Here is a 25014-nt window from a genome sequence, read left to right as displayed (position 1 = left end):
TTATAAAATTGAAGCCAGAAAAAAAACCACAAAAAACTGAAACAGACATTTTATCAATTAAACCTTACTTACCAAATACCTAGCACATATTTCTTCCTTGAGCTTTTAAATGAATACATATAATGATTGAATAGTATCTAGTAGTTTTCTGTTGCAGTAAAACATGACCTTGATTTCACAGCTGTGTGATTATTCTAACAGATTGTGGCTTACTCTGGCAAGTGAGACGTACTCAGAGAGGAGGAGTCGTCAGGGGCCTTATTATAGGACTTTGTAAATCAGAGTAAAAATTAGAACCAAATTCATGATGTGATAGGAAGATGTTAAGAGTATTTTAAGCAGACTACTGATGTCTACCTGTTAAGGACTATTCTGACTTCTCTGTGAAAAATAAGCTTTAGGGCAGCAGCAATAGAATTTGGAAGCTCAATTAGATAACTTCAGGAACACAGGTGTAAGAAGTGGTGGTTATTGGGGCTTGTCCTAGAATGAAAGTGGCAGTAGAAATGGGAAAGGATAGATACCACAAAAGAGAAATGAATTCACAGTGACTTCAGCCTTATCAAAATAATGTTAGACACTAGATGGCAATTGAGGAATCTATTCAAAATTCTAAGGAAAATGACTTTTTAAAAAACAATTGTATATATTTATTTTTGGCTGTAGTGAGTCACCCTTGCTGCACAGACTTTTCTCTAGTTGCTGCGGGGGAAGCACTACTGTAGTTGCGGTGCATGGGCTTCTCATCGCCGTGACTTCTGTTTGTAGACATAAGCTCTGGGGCTTACAAGCTTCAGTAGTTGGCGGCACATGTGCTCAGGGATGCACTTGGAGGTAGAGCTACAGAATGATGGATTGACTATGGAATGGGAAGGAGAAGAGAATCAAGGACAAGTCCTAAATTTTACACTTGAACGACTAGGTGTATGTTGTTTTTTGTACCAAAATGGAAGACTAGAGCTAGAGTTCAGGTCTGAGTGAAGTTCAGCCGCTCTGGCCACGCTAAGTTTGAGGTGTCTGTTAGGCAGCCCAGGTGGAAATGTCAGGAAGGCATTGAGATTTCTAGAGAGAACTGTAAGGACTGGCATAAAGAATTAGGAATCGTCAGCTCAGGAGTGGTAGTTACAGCTTGGATTCGTTCATCTGGAGAGAACATTGATGATAGAAAAGAGAATGTGCCCAGAAGTAAGTCCTGGGATCTGCAACTGAAAATTGGACAGAGGAGATAAGACTGTGGACAGTCTCACAGGTGTGAGACTGAGAAGAGACATGAGATCAGCATGTGAGATGGAGAAGGACAGGTAAGGCAAAGAAGACAGGGAACAGAGTGGGATAGAAAGTGGTAAGCTGGATGTATATGCATATGTGACGTAATTGGCCTAGTACGTAAGAAATACATAATTAACAGAAAGAACAAAGAGGGAAGAATGATCAGTGAAATAATTCAGATGTTTCCCCATAATGAAAAGGTCTGTGTTTCCAAAGTGAAATTAGGTTCTAGCATAACAGATGAAAATAGAGGCCCACGAAAGCACGTGATAAAACGTGATCATTATATCCACAGAACACTGAGGACAAAAAGAAAATACTAAAACTTTCTACATAAGAGAAAGATATCTCAAAAGAAATAAGAATTCAGAGTGACTTCAGCCTTCTTAAAATAATGTCTGTAGCTAGATGGCAATTAAGGAATCTGTTCCAAATTCTAAGGAAAATTCTTTCTTTTATATATTATATAATTTTATTTGTTTATTTTTTGTTGTGCTGGGTCTTCGTTGCTGCACAGGCTTTTTTCTAGTTGTGACAAGGAGGGTGCTACTCTAGTTGCAGTGCACAGGCCTCTTACCACGGTGGCCTCTCCTGTTGGCATAGCACAATGTCTGGTGCATGTGGGCTAGTAGCCGTTCCTGGGCTTTAGAGCACAGGTGCAGTAGTTGTGGTGCATGGGCTTAGTTGCTCTCTTGCATGTGGGATCTTCACAGATCAGGGAACAAACCTGTGTCTCTTGCATTGCCTGGTGGATTCTTTACCACTCAGCCACCAGGGAAGCACAGGAAAATTATTTCTAACCTAGAGTTCTAAACCCAGGAAAACTATCAGTTGTGGGTTAAAGTAGGCTAACATTTTTTTAGACATGAAATACCTCAAATTTTTCCATTATTTCCCCTCTCAGAAAATTACTGGAAATGTTTACTAAAGTGAGGGGGAAAGACGAGAGAGGAAGGCGTATACTGATCCGGGAAATAGTGGATCCAGTTCCAAAGAAGAGTGAGGGGAATCCCACGTGATAGTGAAGTCAAGGGGGCTTCCAGGCTGACAGCTGTGCACCAGATGTAGAAAACAGCCACTGTTTTCTACAGGTCAGACTTGGCTGCAGGAGAAACTTTTGGGAAGGGGGGTTTGATAGAAAGCCTGATGTGTCTGACTGTCATCAGAAGAAATCAGGACATAAATTTAAGCTGAGTGCATTAAGCATTTCCTAAGCAAAGGAAAAGACCACTATTAGCTTTAGCTACATTGTATCATTTATGTTTTACTTGTAATAAAATTGAATCCTGTAACAATGTTTAGATTTGATAATGCCAGTGAGTGTTCTTATAGCTTTTTTATATGTTTAAAATGTTTCATAAAAGTATTTTCACATAACCACAAATATGTTCCTCCCCTGCTTAAAACTCTTTAAGAGCTTTTCACTGCACTTTGGATTTTATTCTGACTCCTAATTTTGGATCACAATATAGTGTACTATCTGACCCCTTCCTATCTCTATCCTTCCAAAACTGTTCCAGCCACACTGATACTCTTCAGTGCCTGGATCCAGTTCACCCAGTGTTTGCCAGCCTACCTCGAGAGCCTTTGTACATACTGTGCCCTCTTCTGGGCATCCTTCCACTGTTGTTTGCATGATTATCTTCTTTAACCTTGAGCTCTCAGATTTGCTCTCACCTCCTCAGAGAGACCTTTCCTGGTGACTCTAAAACTAGGTCATTTTCACTCCTTTAATTCTCTCATTCAGAGTTTGTCCTTTTATTGTATCTGTGACAACTTTCATTTTGTTAACTTGTTTTTGGTCTCTTTCCATTACATTAGGAGGTAATCTCCATGAGGGCAGGAACCTTGTTTCTCTTGCTTACCATTGTATCCTCAGCAAATTTTTACCCAGCGCACAGCACATGATAACCAGCTAAATTCTGTTGAAGGGATGAATGATACTCTGTTGAGATAGTCTGAAAGTTTCATGTGGTGGTGATTAGTAGTTGTTCAGTCACTCAGTCCTATCTGACTCTTCCAACCCCATGGACTGTATCCCACAAGGCTCCTCCATCTATGGGATTTCCTAGGCAAGATTACTGGGGTGGGTTGCCATTTCTTTCTCCAGGGATCTTACCAACCCAGGGATTGAACCCGCATCTCCTACATTGGCAGGTAAGTTCTTTACCACTGAGCCACCAGGGAAGCCCTTGTGGGTGATTACACCTGAATTCATATTCTGGCCTTGTCCTTTCCAAACTGATCTTCTTTTAGTTAACAGAGGACATGAACATTAATACCTTCCCAACCCCAGTAGAGTTTTAAGAGACCTAACAAAGTTGTTTCTTGATGTGGTATTGGTTACATGGTGTGTTCAGTTTGTGAAAAATCATTGAGCTGTAGACTTTTACATATTCTTCTCTCTGTGTGTATTATGCTTTAATGTTTTCATAAGTTAAAAAAATACCTTCATAGGGCTGCTGTAAGGATAGAATAAGAGAATTGTATATAAAGCATTGACATAATGCCAAACACAAAATATATATGCTTGGTAAGTAGAAGCTGCTGTTACCTTTGCCTAGAGAGATTTTACTGATGTCATCAACTAACTGACTGTACTGTTGTCATCTTTATAAAAGCAATTGTCTTCCTTAAATTTACATACCAGGAAAATAAGAAGTTAAATCGTAACACGAAGTAGAGCATAAAGATACTCCCTAAAAATATGACAGTTTTCTCAGTGTGTTCTCTTCCTTTAATGTTGATATTTACTAACTCTCTGATTAACTTCAATAGTTTATTTTTTAAATAGTTAAGTTGTAATCCCTTAAACTAGATAGAAATGAGCTCCCTGAGAGGAGAGATCATGACTTTTCCATTGCTGTGTTCCCACTGTCTAGTACAGCTCTTGGTGTTTAATGAATGTTCACTGAAAATCAACTTTACCAAAAGCAAGAGTCCCATGAACTTCCAGTTCCTCATCTTTTGCTCCCTTTCAATATCTTTATTATATGGGCTTCTATTTCCTTAAATATATTTTATTGTATCTGTTTCTACAGGCTGATTTATTTTAGTGCCTCTTAATCCATATTCACATCTTGGTTCACTTAGCTTTTCTCCAGGTGATAGGCATTCTTTTATTCACTGTTACTGTCTTTAGTGCTATAAATATCTGTATTAATCACTTTCCCCCATTCTGAGTTATTTCTTTGAGCTATCTTTCCAAACAAATCAAAGAGCTTAGACAGTTCAGTAAGTCTGCTTATTTAGATCATTACCTGATAAATGATGACACCTTAAAACTTGTAACAGTTCTGTGGATGTAACAGATGCTGTAGTGATCATGTTATGATTGATTTTATTGTGATCTCCTCCCAGAGTTTATGAGTGTAACAAACGCTGCAAATGTGACCCTAACATGTGCACAAACCGGTTGGTACAGCATGGCCTGCAAGTTCGTCTGCAGCTCTTCAAGACCCAGAACAAGGGTTGGGGTATCCGTTGCTTGGATGACATTGCCAAAGGCTCCTTTGTCTGTATTTATGCAGGTTGGTGATGAAAGGGTTGCTTTCTGGGGTGAGAACATGGTGGAACATTGAATCAGAGACAAGTTGAATTTAAGAATAAAATGCTTAACCTGTGAACTAGGAGAAAGAAGCAGCCAGGATTTTCTTCTATAAAGAACATGAGTGATGTGCCTGTCTGGGTGGATCAGGAAGGGTCAAAAGTGCTTCAGGAGACCAAGAATGAAAAGGGATGAAATTGTGGACATGTTTCAGCAGAGAGAGACATGGTAGTAGAAGAAAATGACTTCTTCTACAAAAAATGTGTCATTTTTTCCCACATCACTCCACCCAGAGATTTATTATAACTTAGGAAGAATGGGGTGGCAGAAAGGGCAAGATCTAAAGCTCCCCTTATTCTCAACAGTTAAGACACTAAGGAGGAGGTATCATCAGAGAGAAACAGGAGACCATAATGAGTGTGATTTGACTCTGTACTGTGGGGCTGGGTATTGATGAAATGAACTTTATTCTTTCTAAAAGCTCCTCATAACCCTGGAAGGCTTTCTCTTCATTTTCAGGGAAGATCCTGACAGATGACTTTGCTGACAAGGAGGGCCTAGAAATGGGTGATGAGTACTTTGCCAATCTGGACCATATTGAGAGCGTGGAGAACTTCAAGGAGGGGTATGAGAGTGATGCCCCCTGTTCCTCTGACAGTAGTGGTGTAGACTTGAAGGACCAGGAAGATGGCAACAGCGGCACAGAGGACCCCGAGGAGTCCAACGATGACAGCTCGGACGACAACTTCTGTAAGGACGAGGACTTCAGCACCAGCTCAGTGTGGCGCAGCTATGCCACCCGGCGGCAGACCCGGGGCCAGAGGGAGAACGGACTGTCTGAGATGTCTTCCAAGGACTCTCGCCCCCCAGACCTGGGGCCCCCACATACTCCTGTCCCTCCGTCAATCCCTGTAGGTGGCTGCAATCCACCTTCCTCTGAAGAGACACCTAAGAACAAAGTGGCCTCGTGGTTGAGCTACAACAGTGTCAGTGAAGGTGGCTTTGCTGACTCTGACAGCCGTTCATCCTTCAAGACTAGCGAAGGTGGGGAAGGCCGCACTGGGGGAGGCAGAGGGGAAGCAGAGAAGGCTTCCACCTCAGGGCTGGGCTTCAAGGATGAGGGAGACATCAAGCAGGCCAAGAAGGAGGTAAGCAGTGGCAGGAACTCTGAGAATTGTGGCTGTTATATAAGTTTGATGTGGTGACAGACTTAATGCAATCTCACCATGAGATCATGAGTGCTTTTGTTATTGTTTTTGACCATGCCACATGGCTTGGGGATCTTAGTTCCTTGACCAGGGATCAAACTTGTGTCTTCTGCAGTGGAAGCACAGAGTTCTAACTACAGGATAGATTGCCAAGGAATTCCCTTTCCATGAGTCTTCATATGCAGGTGATTTATTTGATGGATTTCGATGGCAAACCTGATCAATCTTCCCCCTAATACATTCCTATGGTTGTGTAGTTGCTAAGTCATGTCTGATTCTTGTGACCCCATGTTTGTTTAAAGAACCAAATTATTTTAAAATCAGCCTGCTGTGGGGAAAGTACCTGATTAATTCCAAAGTGGAGGATTTAAAAGTAATTTTTTAAAACTGCCACCTCAGTTTATCTACATCATTGCTTTCATTATAGTAGAAAAACAAGAATTGATCTGAAAAAAAATTGATCTTAACGTATTTTTAATGATGTTGAAACTTACCACATTACAGGTGGTGAACAATCCCTTGTCCTTGGAATATTCTGCCCAGGGTGTTTTCCATGCACATTTTGGAATGCCCTATTATTGGGAAGGGTTTAAGACCCCTCCCAGTGGGGCTTCCTGATGAAAAAGATTGTTATTCTCAAGTTGGAGAGTAATTTCTCCACACACATCCCACTTTAGATAGTGTACCTCTTGCTGGCTGATATCTTTAGAGGTCATCTGAGGTGAAGTCTACAGTTGTTGGATATATTATCTAGAACCATGGAAACATTCAGCCATTCACTCGCTCTGTTTTCCAGGACCCTGATGACCGAAACAGGATGTCAATGTAAGTGCCTCACTTTTTTACCTGTTTCCAAATCTTCCTTCTCTCGAGCCTACAAAAGCAGCCTAAGAAACAACCAGTAAACCTGACCCCTCTCGTGTCTTCCTCTCCCATCAGAGTTACTGAAAGCTCTCGAAATTATGGTTATAATCCTTCTCCTGCGAAGCCTGAGGGACTTCGCCGCCCACCAAGTAAGACTAGTATGCATCAGAGCCGACGACTCATGGCCTCTGCTCAGTCAAACCCTGATGTAAGTGACCTTTCTCAAGCTGTACCTTACCCAGCCTCCTGTTTTACTCTAGAGTGTGAGTAAAGGAACATTCTCGAGTCATCAAGTCTTATCACCATAATTGCTGTTGGATATTCTCTTATTTCTCTGGTCTTGACTTCCTGCCTCGTTTTACTTCATCGAGTATCTAATCTCACTATATTCTCAACCCCTTCCCGCCTAACTGTACCTAAAAGCAGGGATCCCAAGGGGCCCTTTCCATTTACTCAGTTTTTTTATACATATATATTTTTTGGCTTCACTGGGTCCCAGTTGCTGCATGCGGGATCTTCCATCTTCCTTGCAGCATGGAGAATCTTTTTTAGTTGCAGTTTGTGGGATCCAGTTCCCTTACCAGGGATCCATGCCAGGCGCCCTCTGCTGGGAGTGTGGAATCCCAGCCACTGGACCACCAGGGAAGTCCCTCTCCATTTACTCTTATTCCTTTTCACCCTTCTGCTTCCTCAGGATATCCTGACCCTGTCCAGCAGCACAGAAAGTGAGGGGGAAAGTGGGACCAGCCGGAAGCCCACTACTGGCCAGACTTCAGCCACAGCCGTGGACAGTGATGATATCCAGACCATCTCCTCTGGCTCTGAAGGGGATGACTTTGAGGACAAGAAGAACATGTCTGGTAGTCTGGAAGAATTTGTGGGGTAGTAGGAAGGAACCAGTAGGGGGAAAATTCAGATCCTAAGAATTCAAGCATCCCTGGGAAGACTCCCTGACTCCCAGCTAAACTGTTAATAATGTGTGACATATCCCCTCCCTCTCTTCTTTCCAGTTCCCTATTCTTTTCCCTCTGCTCCTGTATCCAGCAGCTCTAATCCTGCTTGAGAAAAACTGCCACCTTGGGCCTTTGCCTCAGAGTCCCAGCTTATTGGTATTCCTGAGGTGCATTGGGTGGGATAAAAATGGAAGCAGGAAAAAAAAGGAAGTAGAAGTTCCACTCATGAGGTAGGGTGGCTCTAGCCCCGTTCTTCTCCTTGTCCAGGTCCAATGAAGCGCCAAGTGGCAGTAAAATCAACCCGGGGTTTTGCTTTGAAATCAACCCATGGGATTGCCATTAAATCAACCAACATGGCATCCGTGGAAAAGGGGGAGAGTGCACCCGTTCGTAAGAACACACGCCAGTTCTACGATGGGGAGGAGTCTTGCTACATCATCGATGCCAAGCTTGAAGGCAACCTGGGCCGCTACCTCAATGTGAGACCCCTTTTCCTCACCTGTATGTGCTGGTTATCCCCTAGTCCTCACATTTCTAGTTTTTTTAAGTGCAACTACATAAACCCACCTTTTCTCATTATAAACTCTTGATCACAAAGGATCTTAAAAGAGGTGGCTTTCAAAATTTCTGTTGCTGTGGGAGGATCAAATGGCATTGTTTTCATCCAGCTCTCACTCACCCCACAAAACCAGATTCTGTTTCCTTGGTTCGTAAGCGAATCTGTACTTAAACCTACAGCACAGTTGCAGCCCCAACCTGTTTGTCCAGAATGTCTTCGTGGATACTCATGATCTCCGCTTCCCGTGGGTGGCCTTCTTTGCCAGCAAGTAAGAGGGAATCAGGAAAGGGATGGGTGGTGGGGAAAGCCCAGGTTGGGGAGGGGCCAGGACATTCAAAGGGCCTCTTTTCCATCTGTGATCCAGCTCCCCCTGCACATTCAGTCATCACAGGCCTGGGTTTCTGCTGTTTGACCACACCCCTTCCTCCTCCTCCTCTTTAGGAGAATCCGGGCTGGCACAGAGCTTACCTGGGACTACAACTATGAGGTGGGCAGTGTGGAAGGCAAGGAGCTGCTTTGCTGCTGCGGGGCCATCGAATGCAGAGGGCGTCTTCTTTAGAGGACAGCCTTCCTCCTAACCTCCTGAACCTTCCTGAACTGCCCTTTCCTCAGGAACTGGGTTTTCCTGACTGTTGAATTCTGACCCCCAAGTTTCTAGTCTAGCTACTCCCCAGCTTCTAGTAGATAGAAATGGGGGTTCTGGATCAGGAGACCCCTTCCATTGTGGTGCTAGCAGGCAGGGCCCCTCCACTGCCTCCGGAGGCACTGGGAGTGGGAGAGGTTACCACTCTAACCTGGGCCTGACATCCCTTCAGTCCTCCTGTGGCTCACCCCTCCCATCCTACATTTGTTCAAGTGTTCATTCTTCTGACAGACTTTATTCCTAGAATGAGGGCTGTGTATTTTACTATCCCTGGTTTGTATTGTTTCTTCAAAGTCTTTTAACAAGATGTTAAAACTAAGACTGTGATTTGATTTCTTTCCCTCAGCTCCCAGTTTTAGGTCTTGACGAGAGATGAGTTTCCCATCCTTCCCAACAGGCAGCTGTCATTAGTCCTGACCCTTCTCTACTTTGGCTTTCTCTTATTTGCCATGTAATATTTTTTAATGTTATATAACCAGGAGGAAGGCGTGAGGAAGACTACCTTAGTTTATTTAGTTGATCACTCTTCTCAGTTCTTAAGAGTCTAAACACTTGTTGCCATGTTTTACTTAATCTTTAATATATTTTAATTAAAAAAAACCATTAACAGTACATTTTGGTCTGAAGTGGTCCCTCTGCTGAAATGCCAGGTGCTAGCTGTAATTCAGGCTTTAAAACCCAAACCCCAAATGTTTAATAAATAAAAATTAGAACTAGTTGCCATTCTACTCCAAACCAGCTAGCCTAGGGAAAGAGGCCAGAGAAAGGAGGCAGTAAGATCTTGGACCTGTGACTACAGGGACAGCTGGCAGAGAAGTAACAGAAGACTGTCTGAGCAGTCCACATTGTGGCCCCCACTTTTTGGCAGAGGTAGGATAAGGGTCACGTGCACCCGCCTACACTCGGTTCATTTGGATCTTAGAAGGGAAAAAGTTAGATAGAAGTCAGCTCAGCTTTGGTTTCTGGTCCAAGTTAGGGAGATTAGAAAGGTGAGCCTTGGTCCAACTTTGGCAGAATGAGGCCCACAGGTGGGACAGTAAGGCACGACCCTGGCTCTGGAGGTCAGGGAGTCAAAGGCAGGCAGACAGGGCCAGATTCTGAAGAGTAAGGAATGTGAATTATAACTCCCACCCCCAGAACTGAGGAAAGGTCTCAAAATCAATAGAAAGGACAACTTGGAAAATAATACCAACCCCCCTCCCCCAACAAAGGATATAACCAACCTCCCCATTCCTGGAGATAGGCTGATTAGAATTTGGTTTAAAGGCAACTGGGTGACAGAAGCAGGGGGGTGGGGGCACAGAGAACAGGCTCCTCTTGCTTTCTCCTTCTCCCCAGAGCTTAAAGTGACCCTGTGGGGAGGGTGGGGTATTTCCTTGGCTTTATACTTTAATCTGAGGGGCAGCAGGGACAATGGTTCAGTCATTCTTACGATGGTTGTTGTTGAGGATGGGGTGGCCATTGGCTAGGGGCCGGTTCTTTGCTCCTCCCCCAGCTGCAGACTCCTCCCCCTCTGAGCTCTCTGTTTCTTCCCGGTCACTGCGTTCATCTTCTACTACCTGTGAAGAGGATGAGCAGGGTTACAAACCCCCAAGCACTGCCTCCTCGGTGGGCTTTTTCCAGCTATGCCCAGGGCCCCACAGTAGGTTTTACAGGGTTGCTGATATGGGAGGGAATTTGGGCCGTTCCTAGAGTTGAGGGTAGTAGGGCCTACAGAATGGGGACAGACCATCACCTTTCCAGTTATGAACTTGTGGGCCATTCGCAAAATGAGGTAGGCCCAGAAGATATGCAGCAGCTGTAGCACTCCCATCATGAAATTGAAGAAGTAATAGCCAAAAAAGGCGGGATAGAGCTCCAGTGGGTACACCAGCGTGCAGTACAGGATCCTTGGGATGGGGAAAGACAAGAACTGTTAACACAGAAAGGAGGGGATCAAGACTTGAGGATAGACAAATGGGGCTGGGGAGGAGATTTCTGATTTCTTCAAACAGGAGTCTAATTTGGTATCCTACTCACCAGAAGGGCAGGATGACCAGTCGGGTGATGATGAAGACAATGGCGAAGACGATGAAGATGTTGTTGCAGGTGTTTTTCCATCCCGCATAGTTAAACATCTTGGCTGACTGTGTAGATAGCCCCCACCTATCATCACGGGCTCCTGACTCCCATATACATTCATATATATGTCCCACTTACCACATTGGCTTTGTGCCCCCACCTCCTTGGTCCCAGGAACATCCACCCCCACCCACCACTACCCCAGAAAGAGGATAGAGGGACAGAAGAACCTGCACCAGGGTCTCTAGGCTTGAAGAAATGCCCAGGAAGCCTGACCTCTAGCAGGTAGTCAGAAGAGTCATGCAGAGCCATGATAAGAGTCCCTGCTCGGACGTAATTGGCACACCAGGAGAAACTAATGAGGATGATGGTGGCCACGTGATGGATGATCTGCTCCTTGAAATCCTGTAGAAAAGATGCAGCCTCCAGAGGACTGTTTCCTGTTCCCTAGCTTCCATTCTTCCCCCTCGTCTTTAATTCCACTCATCCCACCACTCCATACAAAGCACCCGGAAGTCAAAGGGGAGGTGGTTCATACCGGGCTTCATTTTGGCTCCTACTCAACGGCACAGCCCCACGACCCACCTTTCGCTTGACATCAGAAGCAATGCTGAAGAGCAAGGACCAGTAGAAAGACAGTTCAATCATGTAGTACCAGTACTGGGAAGGGATGATGCTCTGAGAGAGAAAAGAAGAAGGTTAATGGACCCCAGAGCCACTGGACCCAATGGTCTCACCTCTCCAGACCCAGCCCTCCTTGCACCTATTAACACTATGACTGCAGTCCCTTCTGCCACGTGTCTGAGATCAACTCTTCACAAGGATGTGTATGTCCTAATCCTATTCTACACTGATTCTCACCCCACATAAGGATTAATTACCCCATACAAGGAATCAGGACCCATCACGTACCTGTATGGGATATCCCTCCCAAACTTTCCTCAGGTCATAGAACCAGGGTTTCTGCAGAAAGATGGTGAGAGGTTAAAGGAGGAGGCACCTAAATTCTGGGCCTCACCCCACCTTGCCAGAGAACCTACTCCCCCACCCCCACCCCCGCCCAGTAATCCCCACTCACGTCTACAATGACAGCTGTGCCGGCAATGAAAGCAATCAGGTAAAATGTGAATCTCCAGCTGGAAGAGAAAGCAGAAATGGCTAGGAGAGTGGAATGGAAGAATGGCACAGCCCTCCAACCAACCCCTAAGTCCCTCCCACTGGATACCCTCTCAAGGATGTATTCAACCAATGTCCCTCCTCACCTGGGAATATTCTCTCCATATACAGCTGTGGCCCACCCCTCCCAGCAAAACACGTCAGACCTTCCTCTGCCACCCAGTTTCTCTTGCGTCAACTTCCCCTACCTTGCCTCTCGGAACTTCTTGAGGAGACTGGGCCGGTCCTGGTTGCGACGGCGGCGGAACCAGCGCTCTACCTGGCGGCCAGAGAGCCTGCTCTGCCGTGACAGAAGCTCTACATCTGCCTGGGTGGAGTGAGAAGCCCATTATGTTCAGCCTCACTCGCCCTTCCCATCCCTCTGCCAGTAATGACCCAAGTCGGCCCTGTCTGAAGGGGAGAAGCCTTCCCATCTCTTCACCCCATAACTCCTCATTCCCTACCAGCACTCAGTAACTCCCAGAACAGGGTCTGCAGCTCATACCTGTTTGGGCTGCTTGCCACTGGTCATGTAGAAATGCTCCAAAGTGGGGTTAGGAGGTGCTCGCAGCCGGGTTTTCTCTTTGACATTCAGGAGGGCAGCCAGTGGTGTAGCCACGTAACTGGGGAAGGAATAGGAGTGAGGGGTGTCTGACTCTCTTAAAGCAGGCAAGCCTGGTAGCCCCTAAACTAGGGGACCTGGAGGGAGATACTGCAAGCTCAGGCAACTTTATCCTGGGCCTCAGTTTCCCAGCAAACCCCCTCTCTGGCTGCCTTGGGCTGCCCATAGCTGACAAAGCTGCCTGTGTTCACTAGCCACCAGGCGGGTGGAAGGCAAGAACAAACAACCATTGAAGGAATGGGCCTGGGGGTGCTGAGCCCTCAGAAAGACAATGCTGCCTTTAGTGGGGGGGGCACACAGTAGGCAGGGACCTGGGTGGTGAGAACACCAGTGTGCAGGACCAATTAAACAGCAAGAGACAAACTTGAAGTACAAGAAACTGCGGCTGGGAGCCAGGGAAGGCATGGGGGTAGGTTGGTATGCTCACAGCTCAAAGAAGTATCGAATGATGAGGAAGAGCAAGGCCAGGGGTAGTGTGATATAGAGGTCGGAGGCTTTGGCGTAGACACGTCCATCTCGGTCTTCTAGATCAGCCCAGGTTAAGTTCACAGGGAGCCACAGCCGTTCCCACCAGAAGTAGTCATGTAAGATCTGGAGCATCCTGAGTGAGGAAGGGAGAAGTAGAGGGCATCAAAGCAGGCAGCAGTGTGAAAAGAGACAGATGACAGTTTTCACAGTGTAACAAAAAGAGCAGGGGCAAAGACTCAAGCCCTGGGCTCTGGTCTTGGCCATGTGGACAAATCAGTGTGCCCATCTGTAACACGGTGGCTTTCCAGTTCTAACAGTTACTCTTAATATCAACCAAAGGTGATGCTAACATCCCCTAAAAGTTCTGATTCCCTAGATTCAAGAACCCTGGGGTCTCCCCATCATTTTGCTATTCTCACATGGAAACTAGACAGGATCTAGCCCTAGAAGCCCGTGGCCAAAAATCTTAAGTCAGAGTCATCCTCCCTTCCCCCCACCCTCCAACCTCTTCCTACAGCTCCCAAGTGTTAGTCACTCAGTCATATCCGACTCTTTGTAACTTTATGGACTGTAGCCCGCCAGGTTTCTCTGTCCATGGAACTCCCCAGGTAAGAATACAGGAGTGGGTAGCCATCCCTTCTCCAGGGGATCTTCCTGATGCAGGGATCAAACCCAGGTCTCCTGCACTGCAGGCAGATTCTTTACCACCTGAACCACCAGAGCTCCCAAATCAACCCATAACTGGAAGCTTCCTTGCCAGGGAGCCCAAGAAAGGGTTGCAGGGCTGGGGCAAGACGTTCCTCCCCCTTCCCTATAACCCACTGGGGCAGCAGGTCCTAGGGAAAATTAAGAGGCCAGAATAAACCAAAATTATGCCCCCAAATAGTGCTGAGCTCAAGGACAATCAATGGACATCAAAATATTGCACACAAGCTTAACAGCCCATGCCCAAGCCATCCATTCCCAAACATAAGGCAGAAGAACTGTATGTGAAGCCTATTCTCAGAAATAAAATGACGACAAGGCTGCAGGGAGTCAGGGGTTGGAGGATAGAGAGTCGATACAGCAGATTAAGACATCTGGTAGAATTAGGAGCTATTCTGTATTAAGGCTCCTCTAGAAAATAAAATACTAGTCTGCTCAGGGAACACCCATCACAAATACCCTCAGTGCTCAGCAAAGAGCTGCTGTTTTGTACCACCTCCCTCCCCTGTTTTGTCCACGGAAAGAAAAAGGATCTACAGGGTGGTGGTGACCACTTGGATACCCGAATGAAGGAGGGTACGATCTGAGGCTCACGCAGGGACAGCAGCTGCTTGGAGCTGAGAGAAGCAGCAAGATGATCCTGTAGAATCAGTGGTGCTGGTCCACACAACAATCGGCAGTCCTAGGACTCAGCAGTGAACCCAGCAGGATGACAGGCAAAGTTTCCAGGCTACCAAGCCCTCATCCTCCCAGGAGGGAGGCCAGGTGGGCGGTCTCCAGGCTGGCCTTGAGACTCAAAGCTGACACAGAAGGAAGGTGGTCCCCTCCCAGCTGCGGAGGAAAGAGAGTTGGGAGATTGTTCTCTGCTGTGAACTGGAGACCAACTGGTGCCTTGCTGAAGGCTGATCATATCACAGCTGAGCTGGGCTGCTCCTCCAACAGCTCCGCCCCCACCCACCACAGAAGCACTTGCGAAATCCCTCTCAGCCTGTCACGGGTCAGTATTTCAGCTCAAGGACTTTACCCTCTTGTCCCCACTCCTGGTCACTGCTCTTTCAGATGAAAGCAGAGGGCAGCCCTGACAGTAAAGGAGTTTCAGCTCCACCCGCCCCCAACAGCACACGAACGTACACACATACACACACACACACACATTCCAGGCCTCAGCTCCTGAGGACACTGCCCCTTCCCTCTCCACCTTGGCCAGAATAAATATTTAATTAGTTAAAGAGATGGAAGCCTTTGGAACTGAACAAAAGTAAACACAGTTATCACAGTAGAACTCTCCCCAGACGACAGTGCACATAGACACACTTTTTTCTTTGAGAGAAGTTGCAGAAAACTTAGTAGAGAAGAGACAAGGCAGAGAGCCTACATGTGGTGGCACACCTCTGGCTCCTCTTGCCACCTTCTTCGCTTAGTCTGATTGGAGGTGAAGAAACAGATCTGACTCCGTCACCTGACTGCCAGTCCCTTGGAGCCCAATTTGTCCTCCACTGAGGACTAAAGCCAAGGGTACTGTCGGGCCTAGACATTGGGCCCCATTCCTACCCTGGTCAGTGGAAACCGGCAGGTAAGTTTCTTTTGTCACAGATATTTTGAGGATTAAAGATTCAAAGGGCTGGCTGGGATCCTGGAGGCTAAGAGTAGAGTCCCTCTCTGTGACTCCCGGGAGCCCAGGAATGCCTCATGCTTACAAAGGTGAGGAGCTGCAGAAGCAGGCAAAAAGTCAGAGATGGGTCAAAGGCAAGCTCCTGGATAGTGCAACTATCTCAATCCCAGGACAAGATAGCAACTGGCCCCTGCCTGCTCCAAGCGGGGAGAACAGAAGACAGTGTGAGCAGAGAGTGTGATGTGTCGGGAGTTCTGAATGGGGCCTCTCTCACACCCGGGTTTCAGGCTTTCTGTGACCACAGCCCTCCCCTCCTGCCCAGCACCTGCATTAGCAAAGGAGCGGTGGCCTCAACCCTACCCCTCACCCCCTGGGACCTAGCCCAGCAGGAAGAGGCACCAGATTCAGCAGGGTCAGGACTTCGGACTCCATGTGACGGGGAAGGGAAGACAACCAGGGCTCCCGGGCCAGGCCCGCCGGCTGCACATACCCATCCCCACAGAACAAACCAGTCCACTCCTAGTGGCGTCCCTGGCACACCAAGCCAAGCAATGGATCCCACAAACAAAAAGGTGGGTCAAGAAAAGGGGATGCGCCTTCGTGACAGGGAGACACCCTTGATTTCTGGGTCACATTACTTAATTTCCTGGTGAGGAAAATCACACCTATTGGTATTTTTTCACTCAAGTAATTTACTCCCACACACACATAAAGAGACAATAGGGTGGGTGCATGTGTTTCTGTCTCTCTCACGCACAAATACACCTGCCTCAGAGACACAGACACCACTTTATGAGGCACAGGCTGGAGAACAGCCAGTGGAGCAGGGATTTCGTGGGCATCAGGTTACCAGGAACTCGAACAGAGCTCCACCCAGCTGCTACCTTTTGCTCCAACTCTGACTAACCCGTCCCAGACCCTCAGACAGATGAAAAGGGGCAAAGAGTCCCCAAGGGGACTTGTAGACCGAAGCTGCTGGGAGGGCAGAAGTTTGAGGCTATGAGGAAGAGATCTCACAGACTCAATGTGATAATAGTCCCAAAGGCTCTCAGGGTTTGGAGAAATAATTGAAGAAGATACAATACGATCAGTAAGGGAAGAGACAGTGACAAAGCCAGGATCCCAGAGGCTCCCAGCTTTCACTGGAGCCTGAGGGACTACAAAAAAGAAGTGGAAAGAAGTGGAAGAGGACCTGAATAGTCCACCTTGTTGAAAACGTTTTCAGGCAGCTACACCAGGTCACAAACTAGAAAGCCGCGAGTAATGGATGAAGCCGAGAAGAGGTGTGTCTCATCTCTCCGCACCTCAAAATTTCAAATCTTTGGCCCCAACACAGCCAAAGATTGCATGAGACTACAGCCCGTAGGGGGAGGGAATGACTGGCAAGTTCAAGAAGTAGATGGGGATGGGAGTGAGGGCCATGCTAAAAGCACAGTGAAGGATTGGCCAGCCTGTGGCCGGTGCCGGGGAAAGTGGAGGCCCTCCCTCCCAGGGGGAGAGCTGGCCAAAGGCCCAAGTGCAGGGAGTGGATTGTGGGGTACCAAGGAAGACAAGGAACTCTCTCTCTTCAAAACAGGGCTTGTGCAGGTCACTGTATGATTAGGGTCAGGCCCTGAGGCAGGAGGCTGCAGACAAGTCCTTACCCTTAGGGGCCCCATCACAAGCCCAGTCAGCCACTCACATTAGGCCCAGCCACCTGGACTCTGCTATGGGGCTGCAACCTCTGCTAACACAGATGTGGGAGCGACTGCCTGCTCGACTGTCTTTCCTGATTCACCTCTCCGGAAAGGGGGGCTCACTCCATTCCTCAGGATCCTCAGAATCCCCTATCTCCTGTACCTGGCAACTCAGGTGAAGGATCAGATTTTGACACCAAGAATCTACCTTAGGAAGTGAACTTCTAAACTCAGGCCAAAGATTAACACCACACACGTGCAATTAACCTACTTGCCAGAGCCTCCGGGCCAGAAATTAGCAAGGTGAGGCCCAGAAAACCAGTTTCACCAGCAGCTCCCCCTACCCCTGTCCCACACACCCCATAACGGTATAAGAGCCTTAGCCACGGGGCGGGGGCCAGGGGCAGACACTCTGAGCCACTCCTTCCTGTTTCCCGTTAAGCACATGGACGCTCTGACCTCCCTCCGGGAGTGGGCACAGTGAACCGATTAGAAGAAGCAAGACTCTTCAACTCTCCTCTCACTCTAGACACGGGACCCCCCAGCCAGGGGCCGCGCCGCGGGTTCTCGGCCAGCCAGGGGGCTCCGGTGCAAGTGCTCACCGGACTTTCTCCTCCCCAACAAAAGGGCGCCGGGGGCTCTGTCCGTGGGCAGCCCCGCGTCCCCAGCTCCTAGGGGACTCCCAGCTCCTACCTGTTGCCCAGGAGGACTCCTCCGGGCTCCGGGCGGCGCGCTCGAGGACGCCCGGGCGCCCGGCCAGCCTGCCCTCCGGCGGCGCTGGGGCCCCGGCCGCTCCCGCGAGGCGCTCCGGCCCGCCCTCAGCCAGGCCCGCCGCCATGAGCGCGCCGGGCAGAGGCCCCTGAGCCAGCGGCGGCGCCGAGCGCCCGGCCGCCCGAGCGTGTGCGCCCGCACCCCGCTCCCCTCCACGGCCCGCTCCCGGCCCCGCCAGGCCCTGTCCGCCGAGCCGCGTCCTCGCGGCCCCCGCAGTTCTCCCAACTTTTCCGCGCCCCGTGCCGCCCCACCCCAGCGCGCGGCGCCGCGGACTCCCGGGCGCGGGTCCCGACTCACTCGGCGGCGGCGGCGGCGGCGTCGCGGAGCTGGCCCGGCCGGGAGCCGCTGCTCCGTCTCTCCCCTCGTCCGAGCTCCGGGCCCCCTCCGGACTGGCTCCGCTCGCTCCTCTCCTCCCCCTTCCGCCCGCCCGCCTGCCCGCTCCCTCCCTCCTTCCTCCTCCTCCCGCCGCCTGCCGAGCCCAGCCGAGCCGAGAGCGAGCCCAGCCAGCCCGGGAAAGAAAGGCCGCGAGCAACACAGGAGCCGGGAGACTGGGCGTGGGCCTACGGCCCGGCGACGGAAGGGGAGAGGAGGGCGGGCGGGCGGCGGGGCCCCGGCCTCCGCGCGGGGTAGCCGCGCCCAGCCCCCGCCGCCTGCCAACACCCCCTCCGCGGCCGGGGGCGGGTGGCGGAACCTGGGGAGCCGAGCCCTCGCTGCACCCGGCGGGCGGCGGAGCCCCACTGCAGGCGCTGCACCGGGGGGAAGAAGCCCCCGATGAGGGAGCAGTGTGGGGTCTCCCAGCCTCTGGTCTCGGTTAGGGGCGCGCTCCGAGGACCCCGGGACAAACCCGCCTGGGGCTCGGGGCGCGGAACGGTCGTACCCCTGCACCACCCCGGCAGCCCCCAACTGCCGCCCTCGCCCTCCGGCCGGCTGCGGCCCCCAGTTCTCTCAGCGGCCCGACCGATGGCCACACTTCCCACCTCCAGCCTCCCACCGGGCAGCGGAGGGAAGAGGGCGCCTCTGCCCCCCGCCCGCGCAGCCCCTGAGGGTCCTTCCCAAGGGTCGCGCGCCGAGGCCCAGCACCTCTCCAGGACCGACCCGGGCAACGGGCCCTCGAGATTCGGCTGGGACCCCTAGAGCGTCCCCCACTCCAGCCCGGCCTTAAAATCCCCACCGTTTCCACACCAGTGCTGTAAAATCTACCCCCCAGTGGCACACATACCCTACTGCCGGCAGACTGAAGGAGCCAGTCCCCAACTTTTGCTGTGTAAAACGTATTTGAGTTTTCAATGTAGACCACTGCTTACCCGTGTTCAAATTCATATTTTAAAATGTTTTTCCCCCCCAAAAAAATAAAATAAAATAAAATGTTTTTCCCCTAGACTGGTAAAATTGATGTTTCAGGAAGATGTAACATGTTTATCCTAGAAAACTGGCCTTGATTCCTAAGGAGGACAGAGTGTGACTAAGATGTGTTTGAGGGTTTGTTTAGAGAGAGGGCCCGCCTAGCAGAGGTAACCATTTTTTACCTTAATGAAATGTTAGTGTTTTTATACCATCACGGTTAGAACCTCTGAGGGCAGCTTGTTTCAGAGTTTATCTAGTCAAGTTCAGGTGTTTTGACAGTTTTCTTAGGAAAGAATGTGATTTCTTACTCATCCAGTTTGAGATCTTGGTTCAGTTGGTAAAGAATCTGCCTGCAATGTGGGAGACCTGGGTTCCATCTCTGGGTTGGGAAGATCCTCTGGAGAAGGGAAAGGCTACCCACTCCAGTATTTTGACCTAGAGAATTCCATGGACTCTATAGTCCATGGGGTCACAAAGAGTCAGACACAACTGAACGACTTTCACTTTAACCAAACCTCTTAGCACCCTCTCCCTTTTCTGGCTTCCCTGGTGGCTCAGATGGTAAAGCATCTGCCTGCAATGTGGGAGACCCAGGTTCAATTGCTGGGTCAGGAAGATCCCCTGGAGAAGGAAATGGCAACCCACTCCAGTACTCTTGCCTGGAAAATCCCATGGACAGAGGAGCCTGGTAGGTTACAGTCCATGGGGTCACTGAGTGACATCACTTTCCTTTCACTTTCCTCACTGAAGACCCTATCTGGAGAGGTAGAGAGGCAGAAGTTGTCTGATTTCTGACTTCTCCTTTGCTTTTGTAGTGGGCCCCCCAGCCCAGGCCAATACTGGGGAAATGAGACTTATTGGCCCACCCCCTGGCCCCTCACCACTGAACCAGTACCCAGGGGACTCTCTAGCCTTTTTCAGCCCCAGATTTGCCTGATTTTCCAGTTTCCAGCAATCCCTCCAGCCTTTAATTCTTTGCCAAGGGGTAAACTCCTTTATTTGCAAGTCGTATCCTTTCTACACCTTTGCCACAACCCACCCATCCCCACCACAACCCCCTCCAATTCCAAAGTTGCCCCCACCTTTCTTGAGTGCCCTCCACAGATTCGCTTTTCCAGTAGGGTTCCAGTGTCTCCACTTTGGGCCCCAGCTAAACTTTGGGTGCCTCTCTACCCCCTACCCAGATCTTTCTTACTTGGCTCTCCTTTAGTTTCTGAGCCCTTTTCTCAGGCAATTTTTCTAGACTTCCCCAAGGTCCTCACCAGACTTTATAAATGATTCCTCAGAGCCCTGAAGACCAGTTAACTTTAAGATAGCAGTGGGAGGAGACGTTTGGGGCTGAAGCTGAATAGACAGGCCTGAAAAGTAAAGATAAGAGGGTATACCGCTCCCCCAGGAGACAAAGGAGAAGATGGATGGAGAAAGAGAAACTGGGCCTCAGGCAGCATTAGAATGATGCTGCCTGTTTAGAAGGGGCTTCCCTGGTGGCTCAGTGGTAAAGAATCCACCTGCCAATGCAGGAGACACAGGTTCAATCCCTGGGTCAGGAAGATCTCCTGGAGTAGGAAATGGCAACCCACTTCAGTATTCTTGCTTGGAAAATTCCTTGGAAGAGAAGCCTGGCGGGTTACAGTCCATGGGGTCCCAAAAGAGTTGGACATGACTGAGCACCTGAGCACAACCAGTTTAGAAACTCTCGCTCTCTGCCTAGTTTGGACCATGAGGTCTTGATCACTCTCACCCATCCCCCATCACCCAGGCCTGGCATGGCCACGCCCACAGCGCCCCAAGCTGCCCGCCTTGCAGTGACTCACTTCCTCTGTATGGGCTGCTGAGGTGTCCGGAGGCAGAGGACACAAATAGGCCTTTGGTCTGGCATTTAGGTATCTGGAGCAGGCAAAGATGTGAACTCTAGTTGTGGAAATGGGTCTTGGTCTTCCCAGGTCAGGCTTGCTTGTGTAACACACAAGACTCTGGATAAAAAGAGTAGAGCTTGGCCAAAACATGAGCAGAGGGATTAAGATGCAAGAAAAAGTTTTATAACAAGAGGAGAAATAGCCAGGAGGAATTTCTGTGTATTCTGAAACCCATGTAGAGGGCAGAAAAGCGATCGGGGCCTAGAGCTGAACAAGTTTTCATGAGTCAATAGCTATGGCTCTGTATGTTACTTGCTGCTTGTCCTCCTAAAAGGAGACCCCAAGTCAGTCATGCCCTTCTTAAAGAAAAAATGTTGCCTACCATATCAGTAAAGAAAGGATATTGCAGCCATCAAGCCATCATATTATAGCTGCCAGGACGTTGAGTCCTGAGAGAACTCAAAACGAAAATAGGATGCCCTCCATTAAGCTATCAGCCACTGCAGTCACTCCCACAATAGTGCACCCTGAGGAGACTTAGGATGGGAAAACAAAGGATACTGGCCCCAGATAGCTGAGATACATATCAAAGGGATGATTTCAGCGAGCCCAGACTTTTGCATCTTTCCTTATGTAAAGAAGCACTACATTCATTAACTTGACATGTCTTGTTTTCCTTAATAAACAGTAATCTTAAAAAAAATAAAAATAAAAATAAACAGTAATCTTTTGATATTCTGACTACCTAGTTTTTGTTACAAGATTCCTATATATCCTGGCTCCTCCCTTACCTCTTCAGAGCAGTACCTCAGAGCTATTTGAGAGGCTGCATTCCAGGCTTAAGTACTGTCCACCAAATAAAACATAATTCTCTACTTTTACGTTGTGCTTTTTTTTTTTTTTTTTTCCAGTTGACCTTCTCATCTGAGTTATGAGGAAAACGCTGAGAAGTTAGGAGACCTGGATTCTGGTTCCAACACCATGGTCCTTGGAAGTCACTCAGTCTCCTTGAGTCAGTAACAAGAGGGTGGTAGGTCAGGTCATCCCTAAGATCTTCTCCAACTCTGAAATTCTAAGACTTAGAGCATGGGTATGGAGGGTGATTTGTTGCTGTTGTTCAGTCGCTAAGTCTTATCCAATTCATTTGCGACCCCATGCACTGTAGCCCACCAGGCTCCTCTGTCCATTGAATTCTCCAAGCAAGGATACTGGAGTGGGTTGCCAAATCCTTCTCCAGGGGATCTTCCTTACCTAGGGATCAAACCTGTGTCTCCTGCAGCTCCCGCATTGTAGGAGGATTCTTTACTGATGAGCCACCAGAGACGCCCTGGAGGGTGCTTTAATAAATCTGAAAAGGGCTTCAATCTGACCCTGGAGTTGAACAAAACAAAACCCAGGGACAAAAGAAGTAAAACTTCCACCAATTTCAGAGAGACATCTGTAAATGCATCACACACCTCCTCATAATGCTAGGCAACCAGGACTGCTCTTCTGCCTCCTCCAAATTCAGTATTCAGCCTTGCAGGTCAGCCAGCATTACCTTGCAGAGGTTTAGACTGGAGAAACAGGAGCCCTCTTTTGCCCTTCATTTCCCCCTAAACCTACTTGGAACATGCCCCAAAGAGATTTTCAAGGGTACAGAAAGCCAAAGGCCCAAGGACCCTGGCTGTGGCGTTGCTCTTCTGCCATAACCCAGCCTAGAAGTCTCCTGCGTGTGTGCTGAGATTCGTCTCAGCGGGGCCCCTGGAGTAAATGTCTACCTGAGGCTCTTCCCCGACCCTACCTGCCCATGGAGTCCTCTGGGGAACTTCATGTCCTTGGGCCAAGAGAGCCCCCTCAGATACCAAGGGGAATCAGAGCCTCCTAGACCACGAGTGGCCACCAGGGGGGGTCTCAAGGCTCTCTTGCAGTGGCTTTTAATGGCCTCTTGTGGCCAGATCCCGGGTTGGAAGAAAGAAGCGGCAGAAGAGAGCCAAGGTTGGAATTCTTAGGGAGACGCTATAGAATAACATTATAACATTATGATGTTACTATAAAATAACATTATAGCATATGTATTATTACAAACTAGTTAATATTTTACATGTATTTACCATTCAACGCCCAGCACTCTCCTAAAGTGCTTTACATGTATTTATTTAATCCTCACAATAGCCTATAATATTAACACGGCTATTATCACCAGTTTTTTTTTAATCTCTGTTTTGACAAGAAAGAAACAGCACAGAAATGTTAAAATGGTTGCCAGAGTCACACAGCAGACCAGAATTCTAAGTCTAAGGAGTCTAGCTTCAGAACTTTGCTTTTAATCACCATGCTGAAACCATCCCATTTTTCAGGCTGCCAGATAAAATATAGGACACTCAGTTAAATAATTTATTAGCATCGTGCATGCCTGCTAAGTCGCTTTAGTCATGTCCAACTCTTTGCGAACCTATGGACTATAGTGCACCATGCTCCTCTATCCATGGAATTCTCCGGGCAAGAATACTGGAGTGGGTTTCCATGCCCTCTTCCAGGAGCTCTTCACAACCCAGGGATCAAATCCAGTCTCTTACGTCTCCTGAATTGGCAGATGGTTTCTTTACCACTAGCACCACCTGGGAAACCCTATTAGCATTGTATATCCTTGCTTGGGAGAATCCCCATGGAGGGCTACAGTCCATAGGGTATCAAAGAGTCAGACATAATTGAAGTAACTTAGCACGCACACACACATCCTATGAAACATGTGAGTCATACTCAGTACTAACAAATTATTGTTATATTTACTAAATCTGGCAACCTTAATTTATAAGGCACATTTTAGAATATTGTTTATTATTTTAGATGTAATCCCATAGAATGATCTATTGGCATAAATCGGGATCTGGGGGGGGGGGGGGGTTGGCTATCCTGCAGCATGCTGGATCTTGGTTCCCTGACCAGAGATTGAACCGTGCCCCCTGAAATGAAATCATGGAGTCTTAACCACTCGACGCCCTACGGGACATTTTTCTGTCTCAAGTGCCATCACACATATTACTTCATTTAATCCCCCCAGGAAGCCTATTCCCAGGTGCTCCAGAATTCCCCCTCCAATCACCCAACCCTCCTACTCTCCCAAACCCTACCCACAACACTTCATCCTCTCCCATTATTCCCCCCCCTTTTTTTTCCAGCAGAGACATGAAGACCTGAAATGACTAGCTGAGGTTATAGAACATAACAAATGGCAGAACTGGGACTGAACCCACATTCTTCAGCAAAAATCGGTGCATGCTTTCCGCTTTAACAGCAGAGAAAAGTGAGGTGCAGTGATTGTCACCATGGAAATCTCCCTTTACAGCACCTCCTTAGGCCTCGTCTGCTCTGAGGATGAGTGGCTGGTCCTTCCTTAGGGATGTAGGAAAACCAATGAGGACCTTCCAGGGTAGGAGCATGGCAGAGGAGTGCAGATAGCTTCTGTGCCCAGCCCCTGCCTGACCTGTCTAGCATTGCAGGAAGGAGACTGCTCCCAGGCCCTAGGGAGTTGTCTGTGAGATTCAAATAATTGCCTGCTCAGGGGCCTCTTTGGCTCCCTAAGACTGTTTACCTGCTGTTCTGTGCACGACAGCCTCCAAGAAAGCTGCTGGAGTTGCATCACCTACCGCTAAAATAGTCCTGGCTGCTAAAAGGCAACAGAAGGAATCTGACGCAGGGACCCTGGGAGCCTCCTTCAT

The 25014-nt window shown here is 48.6% G+C and overlaps 2 protein-coding genes across 5 annotated transcripts in view; one reads left to right on the top strand and one right to left on the bottom strand.

The window, feature by feature from the left end:
* Window positions 1-9501, top strand: part of SETDB1 (SET domain bifurcated histone lysine methyltransferase 1) — a 29540-nt gene extending 20039 nt beyond the window's left edge. For all 4 annotated transcript variants that reach the window (XM_065904689.1, XM_065904706.1, XM_065904680.1 and 1 more), the window contains exons 15-22: window positions 4630-4799; window positions 5336-5964; window positions 6821-6849; window positions 6964-7096; window positions 7583-7748; window positions 8109-8320; window positions 8580-8668; window positions 8842-9501. In XM_065904689.1, coding sequence (XP_065760761.1) covers window positions 4630-4799; window positions 5336-5964; window positions 6821-6849; window positions 6964-7096; window positions 7583-7748; window positions 8109-8320; window positions 8580-8668; window positions 8842-8959 — 1546 coding nt within the window. In that variant the 3' untranslated portion in view covers window positions 8960-9501. The remainder of the gene's footprint in view (window positions 1-4629; window positions 4800-5335; window positions 5965-6820; window positions 6850-6963; window positions 7097-7582; window positions 7749-8108; window positions 8321-8579; window positions 8669-8841) is intronic.
* A 94-nt stretch (window positions 9502-9595) lies between these two features.
* CERS2 (ceramide synthase 2) lies at window positions 9596-18558 on the bottom strand. Its single transcript, XM_065904714.1, has 11 exons — window positions 18411-18558; window positions 13309-13482; window positions 12765-12882; window positions 12469-12587; window positions 12183-12240; window positions 12017-12067; window positions 11690-11782; window positions 11381-11509; window positions 11063-11169; window positions 10779-10932; window positions 9596-10602 (listed from the first exon to the last, which is right to left on the bottom strand). Exons 2-11 carry the CDS (start codon window positions 13479-13481, stop codon window positions 10462-10464), a joined length of 1143 nt encoding a protein of 380 aa, XP_065760786.1. The 5' UTR covers window position 13482; window positions 18411-18558; the 3' UTR covers window positions 9596-10461.
* Window positions 18559-25014: the final 6456 nt, after the last annotated feature.

Source organism: Muntiacus reevesi, chromosome 1 (genome assembly GCF_963930625.1).
Source record: "Muntiacus reevesi chromosome 1, mMunRee1.1, whole genome shotgun sequence".
Classification (NCBI taxonomy): Eukaryota; Metazoa; Chordata; class Mammalia; order Artiodactyla; family Cervidae; genus Muntiacus; species Muntiacus reevesi.
Note: the sequence above shows the minus strand (reverse complement) of the source record. Positions and strands in the feature narration are given on the sequence as shown.

Bases quoted from the DNA above. Each gene is read 5' to 3' on its own strand.
- CERS2 (XM_065904714.1), bottom strand. From the start codon at position 13,481: ATGCTCCAGATCTTACATGACTACTTCTGGTGGGAACGGCTGTGGCTC. The intron at 12,883-13,308 runs GTGAGCATACCA...TTCCTTCCCCAG, and splicing joins ATTCGATACTTCTTTGAGCT to TTACGTGGCTACACCACTGG. The intron at 11,783-12,016 runs GTACGTGATGGG...TTTCTCTCTCAG, and splicing joins GGGAGGGATATCCCATACAG to AGCATCATCCCTTCCCAGTA.